The sequence below is a fragment of the Pseudorca crassidens genome, chromosome 3 (genome assembly GCF_039906515.1).
Source record: "Pseudorca crassidens isolate mPseCra1 chromosome 3, mPseCra1.hap1, whole genome shotgun sequence".
Classification (NCBI taxonomy): Eukaryota; Metazoa; Chordata; class Mammalia; order Artiodactyla; family Delphinidae; genus Pseudorca; species Pseudorca crassidens.
Window position 1 is genome coordinate 92,445,840 of NC_090298.1, and position 13,634 is coordinate 92,459,473.

General features: G+C 38.9%; 1 protein-coding gene and 1 long non-coding RNA gene across 8 annotated transcripts in view; one reads left to right on the plus strand and one right to left on the minus strand.

The window, feature by feature from the left end:
* EPB41L4A (erythrocyte membrane protein band 4.1 like 4A) overlaps positions 1-13,634 on the plus strand; it is a 258,199-nt gene that overhangs the window by 230,805 nt on the left and 13,760 nt on the right. For 6 of the 7 annotated variants that reach the window (XM_067731446.1, XM_067731447.1, XM_067731448.1 and 3 more), the window contains one exon: positions 6,380-6,499. In XM_067731446.1, the coding sequence (XP_067587547.1) occupies positions 6,380-6,499 (120 nt within the window). Of the gene's footprint in view, positions 1-4,414; positions 6,330-6,379; positions 6,500-13,634 lie in introns of those variants that run through there. The other variant, XM_067731450.1, reaches the window with a different exon arrangement.
* LOC137221567 (uncharacterized) overlaps positions 1-13,634 on the minus strand; it is a 33,555-nt gene that overhangs the window by 6,887 nt on the left and 13,034 nt on the right. The gene's annotated exons all lie outside the window — the stretch shown is intronic.

A 13,634-nucleotide genomic window follows, 5' to 3' on the forward strand; every position in this document is an offset into this window, starting at 1 on the left:
AGGCTTTTAGGATTTGAAGTGGGAGATTTGGAGGAGGTGGGCAGTGAGGCAGAGAACTAGTCTGGTGTTTTTTGCATAAGCATAAAAGTGGAAGTAACTCTGGAGCCTGGTGAGGATTAAAAGGGTAAGAGAAATGATAGAAGCTGGGGGTAAATGCTGGACTAGAATAAATTGGCAACAGGGGACCATTTGGGCCTTTCCCAAATTTCATTCTGGGATGTTTGCATCATAATCACATGAGTTACGTACCCGAGGTGATGTGTGTGCACACGTGTGTGCGCGTGTGGGTGAAATAAAGCTCAGAACAAAGAACGAGGGACGGGTGCGTTACGAATTTTGAAGATGCTTTGAAGATCTTTGTGCCTAGGAGCTGGTTCCTTTACCCTCTGAGTTTTAATTTTCACACATGCAAAGTGGGACAATACCTGCCCCGCCTACTTCACGGGGTTTATAAAGATCTGAGATAGTGGATGCACTTTGAAAAGCACAAAGGGCCCTGCATGGGCAGGTACTATTCGATTGATGAGAATGTTCAGCGCTGCTCAGTGTTATCTGAAGTCCTGTTGGATCTGCAAAGTGGGGCCCAGCTCCCTTTCACAATAAAGAAGTCAGTATTTCTAACATGAATTTGTTCTTCCACAAACGTTGTTAGAGTTTCCTCCTGCTTTTTAGACGTCTTTTAGAATCTGTATCTGAATAATGGATTAAGATGGTTTGAAGTATTTTAAATGTGTTCCACAGGTCTTTTATATTATTTTTCTGAAAAAAAGAAAGAAACCATCCTCTGTGGCACTGCAGCTAACAGGGACAATACACTTGAGCCGGGGAGATCTAGATCACGGCTTTGGCAGGGTTTTGTTGTTGTTAGAGTGGTAACACAAAGCAAAGCATTCCTGTCCCTCTGCCCCAGGGAAAAAATGTGGTTTTGATGATGGCAAACTTAAACCAAGGGACGTTTCTTCCACATGGCCTGAAGATAGGTAACTGTTTCCTTGTAAGCATTCCCTCCTGCCCGGTCCCTGTCCCTGATTGAAGTGTTGGGGCTGGCTGCAAACCAGGTAAAAATTGCGGGTAGGGAGAGAGCAGTTCGTGCAGAGCCAATGGAAATGATGTTCACCATGGTACAGATGGCACAGGGTTCTGATTTCCACTTTAATAAGTTGTATTAAGATTTAGACATTTGATGTGGATTATTTAGGGATTCCAGAGTATAATCCAAGTTGACAGAGATGACTGTGGAAGTGCGGAGCTGCAGCAAATGAGGAATGCTGTCAGATGACTAAAAGCAGAGCAGGTTGAAGGATCACGAAAGCAGGAGAGTTTGGGGAGGGAGATGGCACCAAACGCAGCCCATTTTAGCTGGGAGAGTATAAGGAGTAAGTGGAAGAGATAGAATCACCTTTAAGAGCAAATAAGAATAATTTATTGATGGTGGGGGAAGGTGGGAAAAGCAAATGAATTTTTTGCTTGCTGGTCTTCAGGGAGTATGTCGACAGATGCCTGGAACCAACATAAATTTCCCAAGGGAAGAAAAACTACTGAAAAAAAAAAGAAGACTGGTTTATAGCATGTGATCCAAAAATGAGAGCAGTGGATGAGAAACACAAGTCCACAGTCAGCTGGGAACTGCAGATTTAATATTAGCGATGGAGTGGTTGTATGAAGCAATTGTCTGGGAAGTTGTGCTATTGCTGAAGAGTGGAGAGTTTTGTTTTTTTTTTTTTACCGTGTCTGAATGGCTTATAAATTAAAGCACGAATAGGGAACCATAATTTTAAAGCTGGAAAGGATCTTTACAGTAATTCAGTAGATGAAGAAACAAACCTACCAAAGAAGGTTAAGCGTTTTGCCCAGGGTCTCTGAGTCAGATAATGACAGAGCTGGAACGAGGCTGAACTCAGGAGCGATGGGTATTGCTCTTATCGCCTGGAAGCGTCATTATACACTTGCTCTGTAAGATTTCTCAAGTTCAGTATTACACATGGTCTTTATCTCAGTAAATGAGAAATGGAAGCGTCATTATACACTTGCTCTGTAAGATTTCTCAAGTTCAGTATTACACATGGTCTTTATCTCAGTGAATGAGAAATGAATTAAGAACTGGTATAAAGGAAGGTCCTATTAAGAACAAAACTGCCTGGATAAAGCTAGAGGATGAAGTAAAACCCGCAGGGATTTGTATAGGAATTCATTTGGTACTGTGAAGAATTTTGCAGAAGAGGCAGAACTGTAATTGGGAAGATAGGAAAGAAGAGACTAGGAACAGTCATTATCTTCATTATTGTTATCAAACGATTATATGACGTTTTGTCTTCCAAACCTTTTGCAAACTTTAAGTGACAAATGCAGTGAAAATCTAAATTGCACGGATAGCCTGAAAAATTAGGGTGTTGAAGTTTGGTGAGACATGGAGGAAATGTATCAGAATTCTCTTATTCTGAAATGTTACTGGAGAATGCTCTATTCTAGAGTGACGCTCTCCCTCATACCTTGATTAAAAAGCAAAAACCTTACGGTAAGGCTTCTTAGCCTAGTTGCTAACTCTCCTTGGTTGTACATGAGGAAATAGACAAAATGTGATGCACGTAGAGTTATTGCCTTAATGGATACAGGAAAGAAACAGCATTTTTTGAGGTTCAGCTTTAAATATAACATTTGAAAATGATTACATCCCCAGTGAAAATTTCAACGGACTCCTTTCCCCACTTAAGACTTTCATGACTGACTGTCATATAAGACGTTTTGACTTTTTAAAAGGTACTATATTGATATAATGCTTACAGTGTTTTTATTCTTCATAATGTAAATCCCCACATTAAAATTAAAATGTAGCAGGAAAGGAGCAAAATCCAACACTTTGTGTGTGCTACACCTAAGGAGAAATGAGACTTACAAGGTAGAATCATGATAGGATATGTCTTTTACATTTAAAGATTTCTTTAGTTACTCATGCATAAACAAAATAGTTAACTCCTGCCTCATAAGGACTCAGTGTTACAATATCCTTGCCTTTAGGGCTAGGATTTTTCCTTTCCATGTAGCATCTGTATTTTCTGGAGCAGTTCAGGGATGGAAGAAATGACACTTTCATTCTTGTAATGAGGTACCATTAACCAGAGGCCTTTTGTAAGGGTGTAATTTCAAACTTCATTACAGACTAAGGCAGCCACACCACCCGTTACTCAGGAGAATGTGCTTCTGTTGTGACTCTCCAATGAGCCTTACATTTTTAATGTACCTTGTTAGAATATTTATGAAAGAGTATCCCCAGTAGAGGGCAACTGTCTTTGGAACATGTGGGTCCCAAGGATATTAACTGACATGGTTTCACTGCCCTCACTTTCGACTTTTTGATTAGGAAAATAAAAGTTAAAGGTGCATGCCGTCGTCTGAAATTCTTTCTGATTTAGCTCTTGTTACTAGTAAGGTACAAGAAATATGTGTGCTCTTGTCTCAGGAGTTTTAATTTTTGTTATCAGAATAAAGCCTCAGTATGAAAGTAGCCAGCTAAATTCCACAATAGAAGAATGAGCATATACTGCTTGTGCTTCCTTTGAACTGTCTAAGGAATGTTTCTCTAGGAAACGTATGTTTGCCTCAGTCAGATTTCACCCTTGCTGGCAGGCTTGACCTCTCAAAAATATTTAAGGATGCTGATTTACCGATTTAAAAAAAAAAAAATTAGTGGAATTTTGTCCTGTCCACGAGCTGTGCAGCGATTTAGCTCAGAACGGAAGCTGTAGTCTAAAAGACTCCAGGCTTAGGAGTTGCCAGGACCTGGTGTTATGTCTACCCCGGGCAATGCAAGGTGTGGGTTCCTGTGGGAGGGAAGACAGCTCCTCGCCAGCCTGACGCCTTCCCACTGTCTCTTCCTAGCTTTTGGATCCCTCAGTCCGGGGAGAGTCCAGGACAGTTCCCCCCCGCCCCGCAGGTCTGGTGGGTCACTCCCTGGCTGTCACGTGATACATGGAATGGCTCAGAGGTGTAGGTTCTGGCTATGAAAATACATATACATACACGTGTGTGTGTATGCGCACATGGAATTTTCAAGTGAGAGTGTTTGCTTCAAAGAGTGATTAATTATGACCTCGTCGTACACCTTCTCATACTTTTCTTCAGCTGTTTCTAATATTCAGATTCATATGTTCAGTTTTCATTTCCTCTGCACATGTCATTAGAAGAGGGAACTATGTTCTTGAATCTGTGAAAAATACCATGACTGTATCCTGTTAATATTCAAATAATAGCCTATTAGGAATGAAAGCTTTAGTGAGGAAATATATACAGTTCAAAGACTTGAAATGTGTTACAGATAATTTTTTACTTAACACAATTCCTCTTTAATCTAGAGAGATTTAAATAGCTTCTTCCTCATAAGCTACTTTTTTTTTTTTTTTTTTAATGCGGTACGCAGCCCTCTCACTGTTGTGGCCTCTCCTGTTGCGGAGCGCAGGCTCAACGACCATGGCTCACGGGACCAGCCGCTCCACGGCATGCGGGATCCTCCCGGAACGGGGCACGAACCCGCGTCCCCCACATCGGCAGGCGGACCCCCAATGACTGTGCCACCAAGGAAGCCCATAAGCTACTTTTTTTTTTAAACTGGAATTTGCTTTCCATTGTCTCTGTTTAAGTATAAGTGAGATGAATATATGTCACTCTTCTACTGGTTTGCATTATAAGCAGATCCAGATATCCACCCCACAGTCTGTACTAAGTGCTGTAACAGGGCAGCGGAATCCACCCCACAGTCTGTACTAAGTGCTGTAACAGGGCAGCGGAAAGACATCTGTTCAGTGAGAGAAATGACTCCAGACTTGTCTATTCTTTTCATTTCTGTTTCGAAGCAGTTATGCTCATGCAGTCACAGTACTGGGATGATTACCGTGCAATTCCATGCTGCTCTCCCACGCCCCGGGAGCAGCAGTGTGAAAGAAACACCCTGGAGCAGCTTCCTCAAGAACGTACATAAATTCAAAGTCAAAGATTCAAATAACAGGTGTTTGATTTTTGCAAGAAATACTCATGGCTTCACAGCATCACTGCAGTGCATTCCAGACATTATTTACACATTAATTAAGCACTTGCTTTAATTAAGTACTTGGTTCCCTCTCTCCCCTGTAACACCTCACCCTTCTTTTTAGAAAGACTTGATGCATCAAAAGTCCGAAACTTCTGCAGGCTGTGTGGTCCATGGATGGGTTTTGCCAGGTCAATACAGTATTTCGCATTCGTAATTGGTTACCATTACTTAAAAAATAGAAGAGTTTGTTTTTAAAAAATCCAGATTTGTGGATTATCTTTTAAAAACTGAGAGGATTAAGTAACATTGTCCCGTGCTCTTACATGGCAAGTGCCTGTGCCCCCCAGTACCCCCTCCCCGCAGTTTCCCTTTCCCTCATTTTACATTCCCTGCAGGGCCCCTGGCCACGCTGAGTGCTGAGTGCCCAGCCCTCATTCCCTCTTAAACATGCGAGCAGCATAACCAGAATGTTCTGTGCCTACTCGGTTGCTGAGGCATTATGCACCACATTTAACTTTTTTTATTTGTAGCTTCTTGTCTTAAAAAAATGGAAATTGTATCTGGCACTTATTGTGCATGAAAACTTGGACAATTTGTGAATTTTTAAGAGCATTTCAAAGGAAAACTATTCATTGCTGTTTTACTTAGTATATTTGTATAAAATGATTCATGATTTAAGATTGTGTAGCACACACCACTGTTTCTTTAGTCGAAACCTAAATATGTTTGATTTTTAAATTTATTTATTTATTTTTGGCTGCCTTGGGTCTTCATTGCTGCGCGTGGGCTTTCTCTAGTTGTGGCGAGTGGGGGCTACTCTTCATTGCTGTGTGCGGGCTTCTCATTATGATGGCTTCTCTTGTTGCGGAGCACAGGCTCTAGGCGCGCGGGCTTCAGTAGTTGCGGCACGTGCGCTCAGTAGTTGTGGCTCGCGGGCTCTAGAGCGCAGGCTCGGTAGCTGTGGCACACGGGTTTAGTTGCTCCGTGGCATGTGGGATCTTCCCGGACCAGGGCTCGAACCCGTGTCCCCTGCATTGGCAGGCAGATTCTTAACCACTGTGCCACCAGGGGAGCCCCTAAATATGTTTTAAATGAGTTTTGTTTTTGACACACGTCTTTTTACTAGGAAATTTTAAGCCGGGGATGAAGTCTGAAAATAACCAATATATGTTTATGTATTTATATATAAATATTATATACTTATCTACTTAAGGATATATTGATAAGGTTAATACATTCCTAGCTTTGAGTGATTATGGTAATATTGCGAAATAACTTTTAAAAACATGTTTAGGATGAACTGATAAAGCACCACATATGTGGATGTTAATTTTAGATGAATGGTCTTTCTTTCAGAATACGGCAGGAGAATGATATGGTTGATTCGGCGCCTCAGTGGGAAGCTGTACTAAGGAGACAAAAGGAAAAAAACCAGGCGGACCCCAACAACAGACGATCCAGACACAGATCTCGCTCGTATGTGCTCTCTCTTTATGCCTTGATTCAAAAACTCCGAGCTTTTGCTAGCATGCAGTGTCTAGGGCACATTGGGCTGTCTCTCTGAGGTCTTCTAAAGTGATTTAGTTCAACCATGATTATCCCACTGTCTATTTGTCATAGATACCTGCTTACATTTGTTATGCTCATCAACTGTATCTGAAGCAGTAGAAGTTGGAGCACGGCCAAAGCAAAATGTCATAAAAAACAAGGATCTCAAAATCATGTCTTGTTTTGTTTTTAAACAAAGGTATATATTCAACTGAATAAGTAGGAATAGTCTCCTTTGTTCTGGAGCCTGGCAGTTGGTGAAATACCTGCTGCTTATCTCAATTTGAGTCTGCAGAATCCTCTTAAGTCTTGTGCCAGATTAAACCAGATGTGAATAACTTCCCATCAAATCACCATTTGTGAGCAGTAGTCAGTGAGTGATTCATTACACCCGTGTTGAGATTGGCCTGCTCCTTCTGTTGCTAGGCAGTGCCATGTGTGAGCATAATAACCCCATGATGATGAGGTTGCCAGTTCCCCAAATTAATTTTCTTTTGCACTGATAAAGTTTATACTTAAACAAAAATGCTTGCACCATCCAGATTTAGACTGTCCACACCCACCTCTTGTCCCAAAGCATACCTTTTTTTTTTTTTTTTTTTTGATGTGCAAGAAGTAGATTTACTAATACAGTATGCACAAGCGGTCAGGCAAGGGGGCTCTGCCCTGAGAACTAAGTGGGAAAGCAGCTTTGGTTAGGGAGATTCACACTCCATAGTCAGAGTGTGGGCCACCTTAGAAGGTGAGAGGCCCTGGGAGATACACCTTCCATAGACAGAATGTGGTCCAACTCAAAAGGCGAGAGCGGCCCCAAAGCATACCTTTTTAAAGTGAGCTGTACCTAACTACCTATCCCTTTATGATCCTGGGTGGTTAGATGTCTGGTGTTGCCTACTTGTGGAAGGAGGGATGGTGTCTCAGCAGGGCGGTGGGAGGATGCCTGGGAGTGGATGGGAGGCAGTCTCTAGAGGTAGGTGGGGAGCTCCGAGGGAGCTGGGCAGAAGGGTGCCAGTTCAGTTTAACAGAGGACAGGAGCAGGCTCCAGAGGGAACACCCCATAACCCTAGGGGACTCTGCTCAGTCTTAGGGACTTGCTTTCAAATGAGAAGTTAACCCATAATGTGTGTGTGTTTTTATCAGTGGTACATCATAACGAATGATGTCTGTTTCTTCTCTAATAGAAAATTTGCAGGTAGTCACTAAGCACTGTACACCCTATAGATTTATTCTTTACTCCATTTGTTTTTGTCTGGACTAATTAAACTGTTCAATTTAAAGCAGAAGTTAATAAAAGTTTCCTTTGTCTTGCATACCACCTCTCCCTAATTCCATTAAAAAAAGAGAGGTTTAGAACAGGAAGAATCAAGCCGTAATTGTGGACAGTTTAACCAAAAGGCACAGAACCCCAAGATACGATCCCAGCGTGGTCCTGGGCATATCTTTTGCAACTATGCTTTTACGCTTCCATGTGGAATCTTTTTCTATGAGAGACTTATTATACACAAGTTTTGGTAACTTGGTATTAAATCTTAAAAACAGCATTCAGTTTTTCTGATTATTTCTAAAGCACTCTAAATTCAACTAAATGCCAATAATAAATTTCATTTATTAAATAAAGGGAAAAGTAAAATGAAATTAGGAAAAATCCTATATATAAACTTTGAAGAAGCTGAAATACATTTCTGGGGACAATAGTAAATAGTGAATAATCATTTATAGATAAAACTGATAAAGAGAATAATCCAAAGTTGTTGAGTATTACAGTTACTATAATTCAGTTACATTATGGGGCAAATATTGTAGATGGGACTATAGATTTAATCATTTTTAATTGAGTGATCTGAGATTCATTTAACACCTTATGGAATAAACTTTTTCACAATTGAGGTAATTTGAGGTGAAATTTACATCTAGTGAAATTGCTCTCACCTTATGGGTAGAAGTCTATAAATTTTGACAAGTGTATACATAGTGTATCCATCATGCCAATCAAGATACAGAATTTAAAAAGTTCCCTCCTACTCCTTCTGTTCAGTCCCCATCCCCCATAGGCAGCCACTGTTCTGATTTCTATCACCATAGATTAGATTTTTTCTCTTACTGAATGTCACATAAATGTAATTATACAATATATGCTCTCTTAAAATGTGGCTTAGTCCATTGTATGATTATACCACAGTTTGTTTATCCATTCTCCTCTTGATGGATGTTTGGATTGTTTGCAGTTTTTGCTGTGTTGTGAAAAAGCTCAAGATACTCCACACAAGTGTACCTGTGGAGTATGTTATCTTTTGCCTTGGGGTAAATACCTGAGTGGAATTGCTCGGTTAGAGGATATGTCTAACCACATTTAATTTTATAAGAAGCTACTCAAATGATTTCCAGAGAGGCTGTATCATTTTATACTCCCACTAGCAATGTATGAGATTCAGTTCTGCTCTATGCTTGCCAATATTTGGTTTTGTCTGTCTTGTTAATTTTAGCTCGTCTAGTTGGCTTGAAGTAGTAGTACCCTGCTGATGACTGACAGAGTTAACCACATTTTCCTGTGCTTATTGGTTATCCATATATGTTCATTTGAAAAGTGTCCAAGTTTTGCCCATTTTTAATTGTTGTTTTCTATTATTTATTTGTAGGGCTTTTTATATGTTCTGGATATAAGTTCTTTTTCAGATATGTGTATTGTGAATATACATATCTGAAAAAGAATTCTCGGCTGTGGTTTGCTTTTTCATGTTCTTAACATTGTCTTTTGGTGAGCAGACATTAAATTTTGATGAAGACCAGTATATCTTTTTTTTTCATTTATAGTTAAGGCTTTTTTGGGGAATATTTGCCTACCCCAAAGAATATCACAAAGATATTCTTATATCTTCCTGTAGCAACTATGTAGACTTTGCTTTTATATTTAGATCTGTGATCCATTTAGAGTTAATTGTTCATTGTATGAGGTAGAGGTAGATGTTGAGAAGTTTTTTTTTTCCCAGGTGTTTTTCCAGTACCATTTGTTGAAAAGACTGTCTTCATTGAAATGCCTTAGAGCCTTTGTTGAAAATCAATAGACTGCTTAGATATGGGCCAATTTTGTTTCATTGATCTGTTGCCTAGTCTTAAGCCACCATGTTGTCTCAGTTACTGTAGCTTTACAGTAAGATTTGAATCATGCAGTGTAAATTGTCCAACTTTGTCCTTTTTGTCAAGGTTGTTTTAGCTATTTTAGATCCTTTGCAGTTCTATGTAAATTTTTTAATCAGCTTGTTAGTTTTTGCACACAAAAAAGAAAAAATCCTGTAGACTTTAGATTAGCATTATGTTGAGTATCTATTGATCAATTTTGAGAAAATTAGTGTCCTACTCATCCATGTATTTAAGTCTTTAACTTCTTTCAGCAATGCTTCTAGGTTTCCAGTATAGTTATTGCATTTATTTTGTTAAATTTAATCCTAAATATTTAATATTTTCAATGGTATTGAACTACATTTTGTAAAATATTATTTTCAAATTGTTTGTTAGTATATAGAAACAAATTATTTTTTTAATATTGATATTTTATCTTGCCATCCTGTAACCTTGTTAAATTGACTTTTTAGCCTTGGAAGCCTTTAAAAAATTTTTTTTCTTAGGATTTTCTACCTTTGCAATCATTTTGTCTGTGAACGGAGACAGCTTTCCTTTATTACTAATCTTTTGCCTTTTACTTCTATTTCTTTCCTAAATGTACCGGCTAGATTTTCCAGAATAGTGTTGAATTACAATGTTGAGTCGAAGTGTTAAGAAAGCAGACATCCTTGGCTTGTTCTCTTTCTTTTTATCATTATGAAATATCCTCTTTATAATAATACTCTTTTCTCTATGTCCATTATACCCACATACTCGTGTGTGTGTGTGTGTGTGTGTGTGTGTGTGTATGTATTTATATAACCGTTACACCTTTTTCATGCTCACTTTTTGCATGGTATATATGTTTTAATGTATCATTTAAAGCTTGTGTTTCCTTATTTATTTACATTTTGGAAGATGCATGGTATATATGTTTTAATGCTTTACTTTAAGCTCATCTCTTGATCTCTTGTAGACAGCAGTATTTGATCTTTTTTTTTTTTTTTTTTTTTTTTAACGGTACGCGGGCCTCTCACTGTTGTGGCCTCTCCCGTTGTGGAGCACAGGCTCCGGACACGCAGGCTCAGCAGCCATGGCTTACGGGCCCAGCTGCTCCGCGGCATGTGGGATCTTCCCGGACCGGGGCACGAACCCGTGTGCCCTGCATCGGCAGGTGGACTCTCAACTACTGTGCCACCAGGGAAGCCCTGATCTTTTTTTTTTTTTTTTTAATCTAGTCTGACCATCTCTAACTTTTAAATTGAATGTTTAGGATACTTATGGGTCATGTAATTATTAATATTTTGGGGTTTAAGTCTGCCATCTTACTCTTTCTTCCTGTTTACTGAATCTATTTTTTGTTAGTTTGTTCCTCCTTTTCTATTGTATTTTGCGTTAACTGAATATTTTTTGGTATTCTATTTTACTTTTTATATTGACATCTTACCTATACTACTTTTTATTATTATTTTATTTAGTGGTTTCTTTATGACTTACAGTATGGTTCCTAATTTATCACAGTCTGTTTAGGATTAATATAAAATTTTATTAAAACTTAGAAATCTTAGAAAAATATAGTTCCAATCATCCCCTCTTTGTTCTTGTGCTATTGTCCTATATTTGATTTTTGCATGTTAGTAGCCCCACATTTCAATGTTACCATCTTTGCTTCAACAGTACATTGTTTTTAAAAGAAATCAGGAAAAGAGGAACAAAATTTTATAGTTAATGTGGTAGGCAGAAAATGTCCCCTAGATATGTCGATGTCTTGATCTCCATAACTTGTGAATATTTTATGTTAGATGGTGAAGGGGAATTAAGGTTGCAGATGGAATTAAGTTTGTTAATCAGTTGACCTTCTGCCAAGGAGATTATCCTGAATTATCCAAGTGGACCCAAGTAACAACAAGGGTTCTTAAAAGTGGAAAAAGGGACAGAAGAGGAAGTCAGAGTAATTCAATTTGAGAACAGCTTAACCTGCTGTTGCTGGATTTGAAGATGGAGGAAGGAAGGGGTCATCAACCAAGAATGTGGGCAGCCTCTGAAAGCTGGAAGAGGCAAGGAAATGGATGTTCTCCTAAAGCCCCCTGGAAGGAGTGCAGCCCTGTCAACATCTTGATTTTAGTCCAGGGAGACCAGTGTCAGATCTGACCTACAGAATTGTAAGATAATACATTTGTATTGTTTTAAGCCACTAAATTTATGGCAGTTTGTTACAGTGGCAATAGAAAATGAATAGTTACCCAATTTACTGTTACCTGTCTGTTCTGTTCCTTTCTCTAGATCCAACGTTCCATTTTCCTTCCTTTAGCATTTTTTGTAATACAGGTCTGTAGTTGATAAATTGTCTGTTTTATTTTATATGAAAATGTTTTTATTCTACTCTTATTTGTGACAGATACTTTCACTATCTATCAAATTTGGGGTTGATGGTTTTTCCTTTCACACCTTAAAGAGATTGTCTGTTGTCTTCTGATCTCTGTCATTTGTGGTAAGTTAGCCTTCATTCTGTAAACACTGTATGGAATTTTTCTTTTTTTCACTAGCTACTTTTATGACTTTTTTTCTTTATCATTAGCTTTGTAGCTCTTTGATTATGGTGTGGCTAAGTGTGGTTTTCTTTATACAGTTGAACCTTGAACAACACAGGGGTTAGGGGCACCAGCCCTCCCATGCCCTCGAAAATTCATGTATAACTTATAGTTGGCCCTTGGTATACGTAGTTCCCCTTTATCCACAATTCCACATCCATGGATTCAACCACCTTTGGACTGTATAGGTACTGTAGTATTTACTATTGAAAAAAATCCGTGTATAAGTGGAGCCGAGCAGTTCGAACCCGTGTTGTTCAAGGGTCAACTGTATCTATCATCTTCTTCTGTAATTTGGTATTTTTCACCAAATTGGGGAAATTTTTGGCCATTATTTTTCTAATTCTTTTTTCTGACTCATTCTCTTTTTCCTTTTGGGTATCCAGTTGTATGTATGTTAGACCATTTGATATTGTCCCATAAGCAACTGAGGTTCTGTTCATGTTTCAAATTTTTCTCCCTTTTTTCAATCATGGTAATTTCTATTAACCTGTTTTCAACTTCATCAACCCTTCCTCCTACCCTCATAGTCCAGTCTGCTATTAAACTCATTCAGTGAACTTTGTACTTCCCTGTTTTAGAATTTCAGTTTTGTTATTTTTATACTTTCCATTTCTCTGCTGAGATTTCCCATCTATTCACTGATTATGTTCCTATTTTCCTTTAAGTTCTTGTATATATTTATACAAGATGTTTTAGGGGGGATTCCCTGGCAGTCCAGTGGTTAGGACTCTGAGCTCTCACTGCCGAGGGCCTGGGTTTGATCCCTGGTCAGGGAACTAAAATCCCACAAGCCTCACAGTGCCCCCACTCCCCCCACAAAAAAAGATGTTTTAAAGCCCTTGGTAAATTCCCATATCTGGGTCTTTCAAAATCTATTTCTATTGACTACTTACATTTTTTTTTCTTTCCTAGATTATGACTATATTTTTCTGCCTCTCTGCATGTATAATAATTTTTTATTGCATGCTGGAAATTTTAGAGGATATGTTGTAGGAGGTCTGGATTATGTTGTCTTCCTTTAAAGAGTATCAAATTTTGTTCTGGAAGGCAACTGAATTACTGTTGGATCCTCTTGATCTTATTTTTCATGCTTTGATAGGATGGGACTTTCTAGATTTTGTCCTTAGCCTAGGGTATGTTCTTTACTTTAGTCTTGGTCCTTATTCTTAAGGCCTGGCCTTTCTGGAGTCTTAGTTGAATGCACAGAGTGCTCAGCATGTGGCTTCTCCACTGTGACTGCAACAGAGCCTTGTCTGCTACCATTTCACACAGCTCTCAGCCTTGCAGTGGCTGTTTTTTGTTAGGCCTCAGAGTGCCACCCAGCTTATGTATAGATTAAATGTAGTTAATGTTCTCAGCCAACCTCTTAA